Genomic DNA, 16,423 nt, shown 5'->3' with positions numbered 1-16,423 from the left:
CCACTACATGACAGCTGGCAGACAGACGTCTATTCATGAGATTAGCATTAGTGACTAAACTTTTCTGCATACATAAGCAACCAGGGTGAGGCAGCACTTAATCTCTGCAAATTTCTAATACCAAGTAAGATATGACTATTTTGGATGAAGGTCAGTCTAAAACGTATGGGTGGTGTTTTTAGACTGTAATGTGATGACAGGACATGATCAGTATTCCAGTTATGTCTATCTCATTCTATTCATGCATTCATTTTCTCTAACAAGGCATTGTGTGTGGTGAGAGCTGGGCACTGACCTGCCGTCTGTCCTCTGGTGCCTTCAGGAAAAGAGCATTGATGAGTGCGATGGCGTAGGTCTGGATCTCCTGGTTAGACCTGAAGGCACATCACAACCAGTTAGAAGCATCTTGCTCCACTAGTCTCCATACTGAATTTAAACTACAGGAGCTTTAGGGTTATGATTAAAAATTAGGTTATATTACAGTTAATCTTACTTTGGAACTTCTGTTATTTTTATCACTATTACCACTACTACTTAGGGTGAGTCCAGGATTTTTAGAAGCCTATCTCATTGATCAAAAACTATTTTTATACCAGTATATTTGAAAAACTGTAGAATCCAACTGGCCTGTTATTCTTAATCCTGCTACACCCTCAGTCTTTAGTAATACTAAATAGAATATCTTACAATTTTTAAAGGAATGTTTTTATCCCACACTGATTTGCACTGATATTGCCAACAGTTGCTGACAGGTGACTTTTGCCAATTTCTCAAAAAAACCACCAGTGTTATGAAAGGAGTCGTTGGTTGTCAATAGGATGGGTTTCTAAGCATCCTGAACACACCCTTTAAATAGCAGCAAGTAACACTGAGCATGGCAAATCTCAGCATCTTTATTCTATTGCACCAATATTAAGTTACTTCAAAATGCTACAGTTACTCCTCCGCCCCACATCAGAGAGTGGGAAGCCCCTGTGCGTGTGTGTGTGCTCACACTTGCAGGTGTCCGATGAGCTGTCCCACGGTGATCTCCTGTGCCACTCGGTGATAGAGGCTGTGGCTGTTGAGGACCATGCTCTCCAGGATGGCCAGAGAGCGCTGCAGGATGGACACATCCACCATGGGCTGGTTCACGTAGCCGGCAATCTGAGGACAGAGCAGAGGGGGAACAGACTTAGCAACACGGAGATAACCCAAATACAGAACATGGCTGCTGTTCCGTGAAAACCTTCAATCTTCAAAATGTCCTTTTTTCAGGAACTAAGAAAACCAGCCTTGGTTTCAGCTTGACCACTGTCTGTTTTTCAGTTCACCAATGGGGTTTGAACGGGTTTCATAAACCCAAAAGGTTGCCTCAATCCATAAAGAACCATGTAATCCTAAACACAAGGTTTTCTCCGGACAGCAGGGACATTTTAGTTGGTATTGTGCTTCACTTTAAACTTCAAGGTGATCGCAGTGGAGAAGTGGTAGAACTGACATCCATATTCCCTGTGAAACGCTGCATATATATCGGTAAAAGAAAACTAAATGAACACTTCCTCAAGCTTCCCGCTGGCAGACGGCCACACAGAGGTGTTAAGTAGAAAACTATTCACAAACAGCAACACTGAAGGGGCTCCAAATAACTTAAGGAGTTGCTAGGCAACAGCAACCCACTCATTTCCGGCACAGGGGAGGGAAGAAGGTCAAGTAATTAAAGAAAAGTGTGTGAATAGAAAGGACTGAAAGATAGAGCTCAACATTTCTTTGACTTAAAGCAAGAAATGAAAAGGATGAATTGAGTAACATGTAAAGATGTGGGGAAAAAGGAGTTTTCCCTATAAGGGTCTCTACAAAACTATAATCTGTGCTGATTTGTTCTTTTGTTGGAGGTACCTGTTTGATGAAGGAGAGGGAAAGAAGGTCCCAGGATACAATGCCATGATCCATCAGCTCCAGGAAGGCAGTGAGAGTGAAGGCCAACATTTCGCCAAAGCTGAGGAAAGCAAAGGAGAGCGGTCCCTTAGGCCTCTTCACATTATCTGACCTAACCCACATTTACTAAACTGGGCTAACTTGGCTCTAACCTGGTTAAGAGCCGAGTTACAGGCAATAGCTTAGTAAAAAAAATATATATCTGAGAGCCTATATCGGTCTTTCATACAATTTAATCAAGCTGTACCATAACATGTCTGCCCCTCTCCTAGATAAGTTATTTAGGGAAACCAGACAGGACGTGTCTCCTAACATATGCTTGTGTTCTAGTCAGGCTGTCTTATCTGGAGGTATTAGTATGGTAATGGAGATCAGACACATGTCTGAAGGTTGTTACATAATTTAAAACAGCTCTGTTGTTCCAAGTTGTAGTGATTAACTTTCCTTCAAATTTCATCATCCTTCAAACAAGAATAATACCGTTGAAGTGTAGACTCCAGCCCTTAGATGGCTACTTTTCCCACTGAACTATCTACTCAATAGCTTTGCAGATACAGTATGATACTACTAAAAATTACCCCCCAGCACCACTGCTACATTAAATGACAGTAGAAACACTAATTTAACCTTGGACTAACAGGAGCATAGTGTGAATCACGTCGCCCTGGGTAACAGCCCTACAGCAGGTTATTGGACAGCGTGTCTGTGTGTTAGTCCAGGGTTTAAAACGCCTGCCCAAGGTGAAAAGCCTATATAGGGTCAATGTCAGGATTAAAACTCACTGGGTGCCACTCTCCACTAGACGGGCCAGTGTCCCGATGCCTTCCATGTTGATGAACTCTGTGGCAAAGGTGGGGTCGGCTGACAGCTTGGCCAGCTCCTTCAGAGCCTCCAGGCGAGCGTCGATGCCGTGGGACTGGATCCTCTCCAGGAGCTGACGGGCAGCACGAGCCTGTCGGCCATGACACACATGACGTCATGATACAGTTCACCGCAGCCAGTCAATGGATTCGCTCAACGTTAATGGAGACAGGTCTTGCTTAATAAAGCTCTTATAGAGCTGCTTGGGATGGAGAGTTTTTTGTATATTCATACATTCTAGTATTGATTTCATGTAACACATATGGTGAGGTCCTTGACTATTTGGACAGCGAGACACTGATGGTTTGTCTCCATACACTTTCGATGCAAAATGAGATACTGACTATAATGTTAAAGCAAAAAAATTCCATTTCCAATTGAGGGTAGTTCCAGGTATATCAGATGAACAAGTTCAGAATTAACAATTGGGTGCCAAAAGTATACTTTTTCCAGTCTTTTGTATTTCAGTGAAAATTCAGCTGTGGTGCAACATGTGATGCAGCTATAGCCTATGCAAAGCAGTATGCAATACATGGTTAGTGTAACTGAGAAAAGGTAAAGACTCAGGTATCAATACAGCTTCTATTCGCCATTAGCACTACAGAGACACTACAGACGCTCTGCTTTGCTCCTGCCTGCTTATCTATTTTTCGGCAATATTTTCCTGTTTTTCCGGCTGCATTGCACAAAAATACGAGTGGGAGTTCCTGTTAACTACTAATTCTACAGGATTAAAATGATAGAGGTCGTGATCACCTATTTTTAAAACTCTTTCACCATTCGGGAATACACGATGCCTCCTCACACTCTGGACTGCCATAAACTGCTACAGAAGATTGCTCTGCTAGAAACCAGAATTTTTGCACTGGAAAATGACAGAGAACTTCATGACACACTTCCAATGTCTTCAGTCGGTGAGTTAAAACAGCCTAGAACTCAGGCTCAGAGTGCTAATGAAGTGCCAGCATTGAATGATTCCATAACCTTCCCAAAACTTGGTAAACCTGAACCAGTACCAAAGAAACTAACTGAACAGACTGAGTCTACTACCCACTGGTATACGCTGGGCGCAAAGCCCAAAAATAATCACACAAATAGACAACAGACTAATGCAAATAAGAGACTGCAGTCATCCCTGACACTACGGCTGGAAAATAGATTTGAACCACTATTGAATCTGTGTGAATCAGAAATGCCGACCACTATTGATCATTTGCACAAGGAAGAACGGCGACGGACTAAGGTGCGCACAGATAAAGGGTTAAAGTCAAAGGCTTGGACGGACAAGAAGCCTGGCCCCCCAGTGGAGCAGACACCTGTGCCGGACATTCTCATTGTTGGAGACGCCGCTATCAGAAACATAAGCGGTAAGATGATCAAAACATGTTGTTTTCCAAGTGCAATGGTCTGTGACATCAGTGAAAAAATCCCCCAAGTACTGTCTGACCACCCAGAAATGAATCAAATCATTGTACATGTGGGGACAAATGATATTCGCAAAGAGCAGTCGGAACTGCTGAAGCTGGATTTCATTGAACTTTTTAACAGACTTGGCAAACTAGAGATTCAATCCTGTATCAGTGGGCCATTACCAACAGCTGACAGAGGAATCAATAAGTTTAGCAGGCTACTTGGATTGAATACATGGCTGTCCAAAACCTGCAATTTAAAAGGACTGAACTTCATTGATAACTTTAACCTGTTCTGGGGGCGTAGAGACCTTTTCAGAGCAGATGGCCGCCATCTAAACGGCTCCGGAGTGAAACTACTAGCGGACAATCTCCTCTACTCCCTTCATCACCCATCTGCCCCCCTCCCGGATGCACTCAACTCTGACACACTTCAGTCCCAACTTCAACAGCAACCCATAGATGACCAGTCACTCTCACCGCAGCCCCAGTCCCAGCCTCAGCTTGGAGCTCTCTGTTCCTCCAGATCACCCTCCCCCTCCCCCTCCCCCTCCCTCTCCCCCTCCCTCTCCCCCACCTCCCCTCTGTTAGGATTCACAGATAAGATGGAAGAACTGGTGAATGCCGGACTTAAACTCACCCCTCGACCGCTTCCCCGCCCTGTCCTAGCCAGCCCTCAGGCTTCATCACCCCCACAGCCCCGCTCTTCAATTCTCCCCCCTCGTCCCCCTCGCCCATGCCCCCCCTCTTCAACTCCCAGATGTCCTCCCCCTCCCTGCCCCCCTCGACCTTCATCCATCCTGGAGGCGCCAAGCGCACTGTCACACCAGCGTTGCTGATATCAACACCGGAGAAGCAAACAACTGATGGCCTTGGGGTCCCTGCTACAGTGTAGCTGGTACTCATGAAATTTCCCATATCAAGCTGGGACCCAATACACGTATTGCTGGATCACAACCACCACCAAGAGTTTTTACGTCAGTGCCTGTAACTTTCCCCATTCCTGTTTTGACTAGCAGTAGAATAAGCAAGACATACCCTCTCCATGCTGCAAACTTATCAAATTTGATAAGTGTGAAACAACTTGACAATTGGATATGTGTCCCTCATCACTCGGGTTCAGGCCCTGTCAAAACTTCAAAATTAGCTTTACTAAATGTTAGGTCACTAACAAACAAATCATTTTTAATTAATGATCTTATTGTTAATTTTAAACTTGATTTCATGTTTTTAACGGAAACTTGGTTAGATGAAAATATATAGTCGCAATCTACTCAGATCAGTTTAACTGTACAAAGGTTGACCTAGGAGAGTTTTCGTCTTTTGAATATCTGGCCTTTGTCCTCAAGGCTGAAGCTCCAGTACTTATTTTAACACTCTATCGGCCACCTAGGCAACTACCATTTTTTCTCCCAGAATTCTCTGAATTGGCATCACTTATTATCACCAGATATGATAGAATAATTTTGAATGGTGATCTAAACATTCACATAAATAATATGTCTGATTCGAAGGCTATGGAATTCATCAACCTACTGGACAGTTTAGAACTAACTCAACATGTCACTGAGGCTGCACACCAACATGGTAACACACTCGACCTGGTCGTGACGAAAGGGTTAACGATTGACAATGTATCAGTGTCTAATGTCTCTGTTTCCGACCACTACTGTGTATTCTTTGATGCTCATTTGATTGTAACCAGGAACATGAAAGAAATTGTTGCTCAAAAGCGGTTCCTAGATGCAACAGCAGAACTTGAGTTCTCAGAGCTTGTAAGAGAACTGGACTCATGTCATCTAAATTGCTCAGTACATGAAATGGTTGATGCTTTCAATAACAATCTGAGTAATACACTGAACAAAGTGGCCCCACTCAAGGTCAAAAAGAGGTAAAGTGGCAAAATATCACCATGGATAAATAACTCTGTCCGTGAGCTCAAGAGAACATGTAGAGCAGCAGAAAGGAAGTGGAGAAAATCTGGACTTGAGGTCCATCATAGCATTTATAAAGAATCCTTAACTGCATATAACAATGCTGTACGTGCTGCAAGAAAAGCCCATTTCTCAAAGATCATTACAGAGAGCAGGAGTGATCCTAGAATACCGTTTTCCACCATTGACCAACTGCTGAATCCTGCCCCTGTCTCTGACATTTTAAGCCAAGCCTCTGATGCAAAATGTGAGGAATTTGCTAACTTTTTAAAAAACAAAATCACAACTATCAGGGCTAGTATCGCTTCAGGTGCTGGTAATTTCAATAACCAACCTTGTAAAAGTCAAACATCCATGAGGGCTTTTTCTAGTATTTCTGTTGCAGAACTTAATAAGATTGTAATAGAGAGTAAATCTTCCACCTGCTCTCTTGACCCTGTCCCCACTACATTTTTTACGGGTTTTCAACAGTGTTTCAAACTCTGCTCTGAAAATCATTAATACATCACTTGAGACTGGGGTTTTTCCTGATGCCTTTAAAACCGCTGTTGTGAAACCGCTGTTGAAGAAATCACATTTGGACTGTGGGGTCCTAAGTAACTACAGGCCCATATCAAACCTTCCTTTTTTAAGTAAGGTACTTGAAAAAGGGGTTTCTAACCAAATTAACAACTTTTCAGTCAGGTTTCAGAGCCAACCACAGCACAGAAACTGCTCTCACCAAAATAGTCAATGATTTGCGACTTAGCACTAATGCCAACAGGGTCTCAGTTCTGGTTCTTTTGGACTTGAGTGACCTGAATCCCTCGATCAAATCAGAAGTAACAAGCCTGGGTGTTATCTTAGATTCTGATCTAAGTTTTAATTCCCATATAAACAAGGTGACCAGAACAGCATTCTTTCATCTTAGAAATATTGCCAAGGTGCGGCCCTTCCTAACCCAGAAAGATGCTGAAAAGCTAACTCACGCGTTTGTTACAAGTAGACTGGACTACTGCAATGCCCTTTTTACCGGCCTCCCAAAAAAGTCTATTGAGAGGCTTCAGCTTATCCAAAACTCTGCAGCTAGACTTTTAACAAAAACAAGGAAGCGAGAGCATATCACTCCGGTTTTAGCTGTATTGCACTGGCTCCCAGTGTCCTTTAGAATTGATTTTAAAGTTCTTTTACTTGTATACAAAGCTCTTAATGGCTTAGGACCGGCCTACATTACAGAACTACATTCCATCTGTTCTACATTCCATCAAGAGCCCTCAGGTCTTCTACTGCTGGTTTTTTAGAAGTACAAAACCCCACTCAAAAGAAGATTGGGGATGCAGCCTTTTTTAACTATGCTCCTAAACTGTGGAACACCCTCCCAAAGAATATTAGAGAGGCGGGCTCTGTAAGCATTTTCAAACGACTGCTAAAAACATATCTTTTCAGCTTAGCTTTTAAATAGCCTTCATTTTAACTGTTTCTGTTCAGGATCTCAACAGAGCTGACACGGGAAAGTACGAATTTTCATTGGTCTTGTCCGGGTAATGCTTACTTGCACGAGTGAACACTATATGTGGGGGGGACAGAGCTTTACCCTGTATGATTCTTATCCATCTGTGGATGGTGAGGTTTTTGACCAAGAGGAGAATCTATGATTCTCGTCTGCCTTAGGCAGTGAGATCTGACGTAAATATCAGATCAAGAGTAGAATCAGGAAGGACAGGGGAAAAGAAAATTAAAGAAAAACATATGGGTTCACTCACAATGTGCATCTAAAAGTGGGAGTATTTGTTGTGTTCTTTTATCTTTCTATTTTACTTGATTTGATTCTTTTAATGCAATGCATCTTGCTTGTTCTTTTATATGAATTTTATCTTTTTATCTGTCTCTTATCTGCCTTTTATTGATGTAAAGCACTTTGAGCTGCATGTTGTGTATGAAAGGTGCTATACAAATAAAGGTTATTATTATTATTATTATTATTATGGGCGCAAACCTTTTGAAGTCACTGCACAGTAAGAATTGGAGAATTGATTGAAGAGACAAAATATAAAGCAGGGAATCATTGTACAAATATGAAGCTCACTGTATCTTCAGCGAATTACAATTTCACATCTTCCTAGTGAAAGACATAACTGAGCAGGAATAAAAACAAAAAGGTGTCTCACAGGAGAAATGGCTAATCGTAGGATGGTCCCATTCTTGATTTCACCACGGCTCTAAAAGATATAAAAGGAGGCATTTAGCTACAAGTTCATCACTTATTTACAATGCCAGTAACACAAGGTAAGGGAGAAAACAGTGAGGCTCACCTGCTCAGTGATATAGAGCTGAGGGCCATCAGCGTAGCGCAGAGCAAACTGCTCCGAGCCTGACAAAGACCAACTAAGGATGGAGAGAGAGAGAGAGGGAGAGAGAGAGAGAGAGAGAGAGAGAGAGAGATAAACAGACCTCCCAGAAGTAAATCCATTGCATTTCTATACCAGTGTACCTAGTAAGAATTAGTGAGGTGAACCCATGTTTTAACAGGATGAGCAGGGGTTTTTCTCACCCAACATAATCTACCATGCATGTACAAAAGGTTGATGAAAGTCACACTGCTCCCTCCAGCAGTTCCATCTACCAGAGCGGCAGATGGAGAGACTGTGGAGGGGAAATATTCAGTGGGCGTTAGTACTGAAGTGCAAAAATTCTCATAGCTTCAAATGGAAGAGGGAGGCAGTGGGTAGAAACAGAGTGAAGAGAGATGGATGGATGGGCGAGATGAAGGTTGTAGTGTTCATCATCATTGAAAGAAAGGACAAAAGAATTGATACAGAAACACAAAGACCACAACAATGAAGCCTAAACTCAAAGGTTAAAAGCAGGAACAAATGATTAAGCAGACAGAGAGAGAGAAGGCAACGGGCAAGAACAGGAGGGGAACACATCAACAGTCAAATCTCGTCTCAGTGTGTGAACCATTGGAAAGCTTTGGCAAAGCGGGGGATTACACAACTGAACAGACTGTGAAGAGATTGGACATCACACACTGAACGGCTGGCATTCTCTGATTTTTTTTCATCTTGAAAGATAGACGTGCGCACACTTGATGACGAGTTGGGTTTGGGAATCACACATTTGCTGACGGGGATCAGACACTACTTCACTTCTCACGCCACCAGTCTCCCCCCAAGTCTCACAAAACCACAGGCTCTCACTCTGCTACAACACGGGACCAAAGAAAACATGGAGGTGGAAAGTTTTTTCTTTCCACTCTTCTTGTATTTTTGCCACAGCTGGCGACCAGCCCAAGAAGCTGGTCTGTCGCTTAGTTTAACAAGTTGAAGCGTGCATGTGCAGCTAGTGCTTGTGATGCCTGTGGGCCCGGCTCGTCCAGCGGAGGTGTTGCTCTGTCTCTGTCTAGCTGCCCAAAACAGGGGAAGGTCTTCTGGCTATGTTAGTTTAGCATAAATAGCAGTTTTGTTGTTCTGTTTGTATAGTTTGACTATTAAATCAATATTGCCAATAATGCTAACTTTGTATAACATAGTCAGGTTGTGATTGATATGTGGTAAACCGTAGTAATATGGTGTTATCCATGTCTGGTTTGGTAGCGGAGCTTGATAGCTAATATGAAAGCACAGATAAGGCAGGAGTATTCATTTAACTTCTGGTAATGTGCAAAATAACATAAAAATACGGGCAGGAATTCTTTACATTTGTCCATTCACCACAGAACCAGAATGGCCCGGCCATCACCATACACACCTAGAGTCTTTCTCAATATGCATTCTTGTGCATTCTTGTGTCCTCCATGACATGTTTGACGTGATAGCTAACCGCAGAAGTATGAATTAAAAGAATGTGAGGATGGAGGACGGGTTAAGATCCTGGAAGTTTACTTGCCAGCCGAGGATGCATCGGATGATCCAGTCATTCTTGACCGGCAAGAACGACAGGGAAACCCCGAGACTCACTGTGAGAACGACGCATCACGTCCGAGCAGCGCTGTGGTCTACAGCAGTGATTCTCCACCTTTTTCATATTAAGGACCCCTAATTTAGTCCACATCAGGGCAGCGGACCCCATTTGATAAGATTTTGTCTCTTGGACCCACATCTGAGAATATTCTTATTGTTATGATACTGATATGATTTTCTCCAGAGTTCTATGACTGTCTGTATTGTAGGTAGAGAGATAACAGAGAAACTATGATCAAAACAGTCATTCTTCTACATTCTCTAACTGTGTTAACTTCTTGTAAATGAAATGATGGTGAAGTTTAACACTTCATCAATTTGCTGGGGACCCCCTGGGACCTCCTCAAGGACCCCTGGTGGTCCCCGGACCCCACATTGAGAACCACTGGTCTACAGTACAGAGCCAGTTGAAGCTGCTGGGAAAATGAACTGCTGTACGTCTTAACTGCTCACGTGCGTGATGTCACGCACACAGCCCATCGCAAACTGCCAGGAAACTGTCTGTGCTCACGCTCTTGAGAAGTTTGTTCACTCCAAGACAACTTGAGAAGAACTTTCTAAACAAGGAAACGAGTATCGATTTGGCATTCTTGGACTTGAAATTCACCTCTAGTCTTGTTTTCCATCTCCTGTGCTCTCACTGGCTGCTGCCTCTACTGATGTTGATTTATGGAACAAAACAGGAATAGGGTGCTGCCCTTCCAGCGCAAAGAGTTCAGAGTTTCTCGCAATGGCAGATTGAGTGAGTGAACGGCCTACTGAAATACGCATGCAATTTTGTGTGATTCCTGCCCTTTTACTAAATAAAACCCCTCACATCCTTTTATTAAAATGGCAGAGACCACAACTTTGCAATTGCACTTTGGCAGCCACAGATAATAAAATATATCAGGAAATTATCCTATCATGTAGGAGTAATGCTTACCCATCACATACTTCCCGTATTATTGAGGACAAAGGTTTTTTCTGCAAACAGAGAAAAAACATTCAAACATTTAAAATTACAAAATCACAGAGTTTAAATGAAAGAACATATATTATAATTATCATTCAGTGCTGCGTTTTGATGTGGTACGACAATGACAACAATGACAGATTTTGGTGTGCATGTATACTTTATATCAAAGATATACTGTATATCAAAGATGCAGATTTTGAAGCTTTGCCCTGTTACACTGATGACTTTTCAAAAGTCTTCCACAGTCTACTTTGTCTGTGTTGCTGCTGAGGAATAATTAAGCAAATAGTTTTAGTAGAAAAAATGTTGGTCCATTCAACCCACATCACAATACATGGCATACTGAGCATGGACCACAATTTTTCACATGTGGTTTTTGATGCAAATCAAATGGGTATATGTGAGAGGCGCTCTTTAAAGGATAGTACTAGTGTGTTTTTTTTTAGTTGTGCCAATCATCTAGATTGCCCCTCTGCTTTGCATTATTCCTGGCGTCTGTACACAGTCAGCATAGTTGGAGATATCAGGGCTTGTTTTCCTTCCTTCAGGAGAAGTCATTTGCTGCCATTCCTTTATGAGCAGTATGAAAAATAACTTCCACAGACTTGAATATTGCCCCAGCTAGATAATCCACCACAGTAAACATGAAGCCTTAATTTGGTTTTGTCAAAGTTTCTGTTATATCGTTATTTCACTGTGCCCAAGAGTTTTTTTTAGTTTAGTTTAGTTTTGTTTGTAAGAATATTTTTGTCTTTATTAGACAGTCACAGCACAGAGAGACAGGACAGATTGGGGGATGCCATGCAACAAAGGTCCCAGGCCAGATTCAAACCCAGGACATGGAGCCACCAGGACGCGCCACCCAAATTGAGTGTTTTCATATCTGCATATTACACTCTGACACAGTCTACAATCTCACATCTGTTTGGGACCAAAATAAGCAACTTGGTTAATCTGACACAACCAGGCATCTCATTCTTTTTTTTTGTTTGTTTTTAAAGGCATTATTATTGTAATTCATTGTGGGATGGGTAAAAGGACTTGTTGAAAGCCCTACCTTACAGTCTCTGGGTATTAGCCTCAGTTTAATCATGACACATTAAAAGGTGAATTTGTGTGGGATAATACAATCTGCATTCAGTTATAATGTCAAGTTTGCATAGGCTTTGTATCTGCACGTCAGATTTGTCTCTATATATGGTGTTATATCTTAATTTTTCAGAATAATGAGAATATTGTGATTTAAAGTCCTGCAAAGTCCTGAAAGTCCTGCATTCAAAGTGTTCCTCAGCTGATTTCTCTGGGTGTTAAAATCTTGAAAATGTGTCTGGGGTACTAATGTTAAAGCCTATTTATTTCAAGAAATCTTGTAGTGTCTTAGCCTGGTTCATTCAAGAATAAATGCCGTCCAGTTCAGACCGGACTGGAAAAAAAAACCTAAAACAACAACTCAGCAATACTTGCTTCTCTTAAGCATTCCAACAGATAAAAGCTTTGCTTTATTTTCCCTTTAATTATTCAACATACGCTCTAAAGTTTAAACTACATAATGGAAGTTTCTATAAATAGTTTGTTTTTTTACACAAGTACAGACCTGGTCAATCTCAATAAGTTGAGCATTAGCACCAGGCCATTCAATGGCCACCTTCACAATGTCGGAGGGGGGTGGCATGGCTGTCCTGTCGTAGCACCCTGTGGGGAAAAAAACACATAAATAAACACATTTAGTATCAAGTACATTTTATTCCCAAGAATAATTCACTGGAACATTGCATTGCATTAAACTGTGACTGTGGAAATGAATGCCATTAACCTGGAAAATTGGGAGCACTGGTGTGACTGCAACTTCTTTACTGCCAATAATGAAAAATGATGTTTGCCCTATTCAATCTAATATAAACATTACTTCATTCCGCTCAGTGTTTTCCTAATTCCGCACTCCTATTTCAAGGTGTTTAGACCGCAGCCCAGAAAGAACAATCTTGAGTTTTAAGTTTTCAGTGTGATCCTTGGTTAACTTCAGCACAATATGAACTGTACAGTAGGTTATACATCACCTGATGGAGAAGTGTTGAGTGGGTCAATCACTCTCACAGCTTTGCTGTATAAACCACTGAGTCAGCTCCCCTGCAAAGACAGGAATCCACACACTGGTTATGTCAGTGCAAAACCTTGGTTTCCAAAGGTCCAACAGCTCAGTGTCACACACTACAATGAAGTCAGCGGTAGGTATCTGCTACTGTTGCTTATAGGCATGACATCATATTATTTAACACCATATTGCCTAGTTTTTTACTTGCAAGAAATACCACTTATGTACTATTAGACAATCAGTTTAATAATAAAGAACAAAGCCAATAAAATGAAGAGAAATCATACAAAATTGCAAGGCAAAACCTTCCAGAGTCTGAGCAGTTAAGTGACCTGGCAGTAATTGCTGTACAAGAACCACAGAAAATGAAGCCAAAGCTCGCCAAGAACACCAACAGAGGAGCCGGTGACAAGAAACACGTCCATTTTTAAGCTTTCCTAACACAAAATGCAACTATATTGCAGCAACCATTTAGCACGCAGGTGTGGGTGCGAAGGCTTCGTTATAATACCTTTTGTCAGAATGTTTATTTTGATTTGGTTAGAATTTAGATTGCTATGAAGGGGAAACAGTTCACTTGCAGCATAATGTCATATTAACATAGCATTATATGAATGTTGGCCAGCAGTTTCAATTTAATATTAGCTGGTATTTCATGTGAGAAAAGGATATTAAATTAGCGTTCCATCTAATAAAGCACTAGACAGTATTGGAGTGGCAGGCTGCATTTTACTTCTGTCTTTTTGTCCCTGATCACCATTGAGTAACACACAGATTCAATTTAATTATGTCAAAATTGAGTCGATTCTTCCACTTCTATTTTAGCACGACCATTTACCTTGGTTGTTGAATCACGTCTACCATAAGAGATGTTACAAAGAGGATATTTAAATGGTGAAGACAAGGATAAAATGATAGTAACCTCTATTCAATGTTGCTGGTCCTTTTAAGGTGTTACCTAGATAGATGTGTTTTAGAGGCCAAACCATACTGGTAAATTAAAATGGCTGTCAATAGCTCATCCTATTCAAAATCTGACTGATTCACTGTCCTCTTCTCTGTCGTATAGTTATTCTGTCTTGTGCTCTCTCATTTCTCTGCTCCCTTTTTCTTATTCTTTCCTCTCCTCCTTTTCTGCTTCCTAACAATCAACAGAAGCAAAATGTGAAATCGTACTTTCTGGAGTTAAATGTCAGGCTAATTCTTGACTGAACTAATCAGAAATGTTTCTGTAGAAATTATCTGTCAAGCCAGATCTATCATTAGCTCCTTATTTGAGCTGAGGCTTCTCAGAGCTACATAATATTCAGACATATTTCTGAACACTCTTCACCCCGTTTCCTTCAGTCTGTGCGCTCCCTGTCCGGCATTTTCTCTCTCCTGAGCTGTTTATCTGTCAGCGAAGGGATCAGTAAGAACGATTGTGATACGAAAGCAGAAATACTGCCTTTGGATCGTCACCATTCAAATTAGCCGACTGAAAGAGTTCTGGAAATAGTTTGGCCTTCAATGCCAAGTCCCCTTTAGTAACTGACAGAGAGCAGCACAATCAATTATCTGCAGTAACTTTGCTGTAATGAAATATGCCAGAATATGCAGAAAACCCATCTGCACATACACACACACACACACACACACACACACACACACACACACACACACGATGACTTGCCTAGCCTTCTGTGCCTAGCAGCCTGGTGGGCTTGGGGACTGGAACTACTAATACCTATGCTGAATATCTTTACACCCCTTTGTGTTTCCATGCTGTTTGGTCATAGTTTACAACAGCCTGGACTTAGACTGCATCTTAGAAAATTCACAAAATACCTGGTGGCAATCAGGGTGTCTCCCTGCCTAATGTAGCTCGCTTTCTCTTTGATATTTTAAAGCTCGAAAAAATCAAACTCTGTTTTTCTGTTGTGGAGGAATAAAAATGCACGACCTAAAACACAATGCCACTCTTGCATGGACGGCCTCGCAAAAATAACTGTGATGTCATTAGCAAAGAGCGTAAGAAGAAACACCACGATGATAACCTTTTTTGTTCATACTTGAGAATACATTTACTAAAATCGAATAATGGAAGTATAGTGAGATTTAAAGCTGCAAGTTTTTATGAAAAATACACTTGTCTTATCAGCCTAAATCACAAAGTGGGACTGTAGCAGAGAAGAGTGTCCCATCCCCACTGATCGAGATGCTGTACATTCACCTTATTATTATTATTATTGTTTATTATTATAATTAAGGTGTCGGGTATGGTCACTGCCAGGAAATCCTGTCCATGTACAGGTGCAATGAGTGAGCCATTTACTGACATCATATGATTTCTGGGAATTATAGTCCTCAGAATTCAAACACACCTCTCACTAGTTAATTGCTAGTTAGGTGTTAATGTGTTAATCAAGCTGTCCCCTGTGACAAGACAAAATTGTCCTTTTAGCCATCTGCTGTCTAATTACATTTTATGGCCAACTCTCATGTAGATCACGTCTTCATGGTAATTCGATTTTTCACAACTGTTTACAGACTAAATAACCACAAAGATGGACCATTATTTATTTACCCAGCAACATTTCCGACCTATTGCATCATTAGCCCACGCACCTCATATTCAATACTGAATAGGAATGCAGTGCAATCCGAGTGAAAACTGCAACCAACTGGTGCAATCACACTTTATTTCTCTATCAAAGAGAACATCTCTGAAATACAAGAGCAGCAAGAGGGAAACAACAGTGAACAGTGTTTGGCAGGAGAGAGCTCACTCTGTCCTCCAACTTGAAGAGGGAGAGCAAAGCTGTCTGACAGACTCTGCTGCGGAAGGTGGCAGAGAAAAACAAGACAGTGCTGTCCTCTGATTGGCTCTTTAAATTTGGGGTGCATTCAGGACACTTACAGCTACTCATTTGAATAAAAATTAGAATCGTTCCCAAAATGCTATGGGTGAATAATTGAACTAGCTTATCTTCAGTCTGAACCAAACGCTGCTCTCCCTGAAGATTCACCACATCAGCGGTGCAGCCTGTTTCCAGCACTGCAGCAGTGTCATTCTAGGAAGAGTTTGTGTTTGTCTGATTCTATAAATATGTTAGCTTGCCACTTTACATCAGCACTGCCTCTGACATCTGACAGTGCTAACCCCTTGATCACTCTTAATATGTGGGACATGCTCTCCAAGTTCATCCATTTCAAATGAGAGAATCCATCACGACTGCATCATTGCATTGCAGATGACAGATTTATTCTAGTATTTATTTGTTTTATTTCAAGCTCTCTGTAAAGTTTTCATGATGGAGAACTTCTCAAAG

At 41.5% G+C, this 16,423-nt stretch overlaps 1 protein-coding gene across 2 annotated transcripts in view; it reads right to left on the bottom strand.

Moving 5' to 3' along the window:
* elmo2 (engulfment and cell motility 2) overlaps positions 1-16,423 on the bottom strand; it is a 29,493-nt gene that overhangs the window by 10,489 nt on the left and 2,581 nt on the right. For both annotated transcript variants that reach the window (XM_071910406.2, XM_071910414.2), the window contains exons 2-10: positions 13,078-13,147; positions 12,615-12,712; positions 10,988-11,028; positions 8,413-8,485; positions 8,269-8,319; positions 2,700-2,869; positions 1,879-1,978; positions 995-1,146; positions 296-374 (exon numbers count right to left, since the gene is read on the bottom strand). In XM_071910406.2, the coding sequence (XP_071766507.1) occupies positions 296-374; positions 995-1,146; positions 1,879-1,978; positions 2,700-2,869; positions 8,269-8,319; positions 8,413-8,485; positions 10,988-11,028; positions 12,615-12,692 (744 nt within the window). In that variant the 5' untranslated portion in view covers positions 12,693-12,712; positions 13,078-13,147. The remainder of the gene's footprint in view (positions 1-295; positions 375-994; positions 1,147-1,878; positions 1,979-2,699; positions 2,870-8,268; positions 8,320-8,412; positions 8,486-10,987; positions 11,029-12,614; positions 12,713-13,077; positions 13,148-16,423) is intronic.

This window comes from Centroberyx gerrardi, chromosome 5 (assembly GCF_048128805.1).
Source record: "Centroberyx gerrardi isolate f3 chromosome 5, fCenGer3.hap1.cur.20231027, whole genome shotgun sequence".
In the NCBI taxonomy this organism is placed as follows: Eukaryota; Metazoa; Chordata; class Actinopteri; order Beryciformes; family Berycidae; genus Centroberyx; species Centroberyx gerrardi.
Note: the sequence above shows the minus strand (reverse complement) of the source record. Positions and strands in the feature narration are given on the sequence as shown.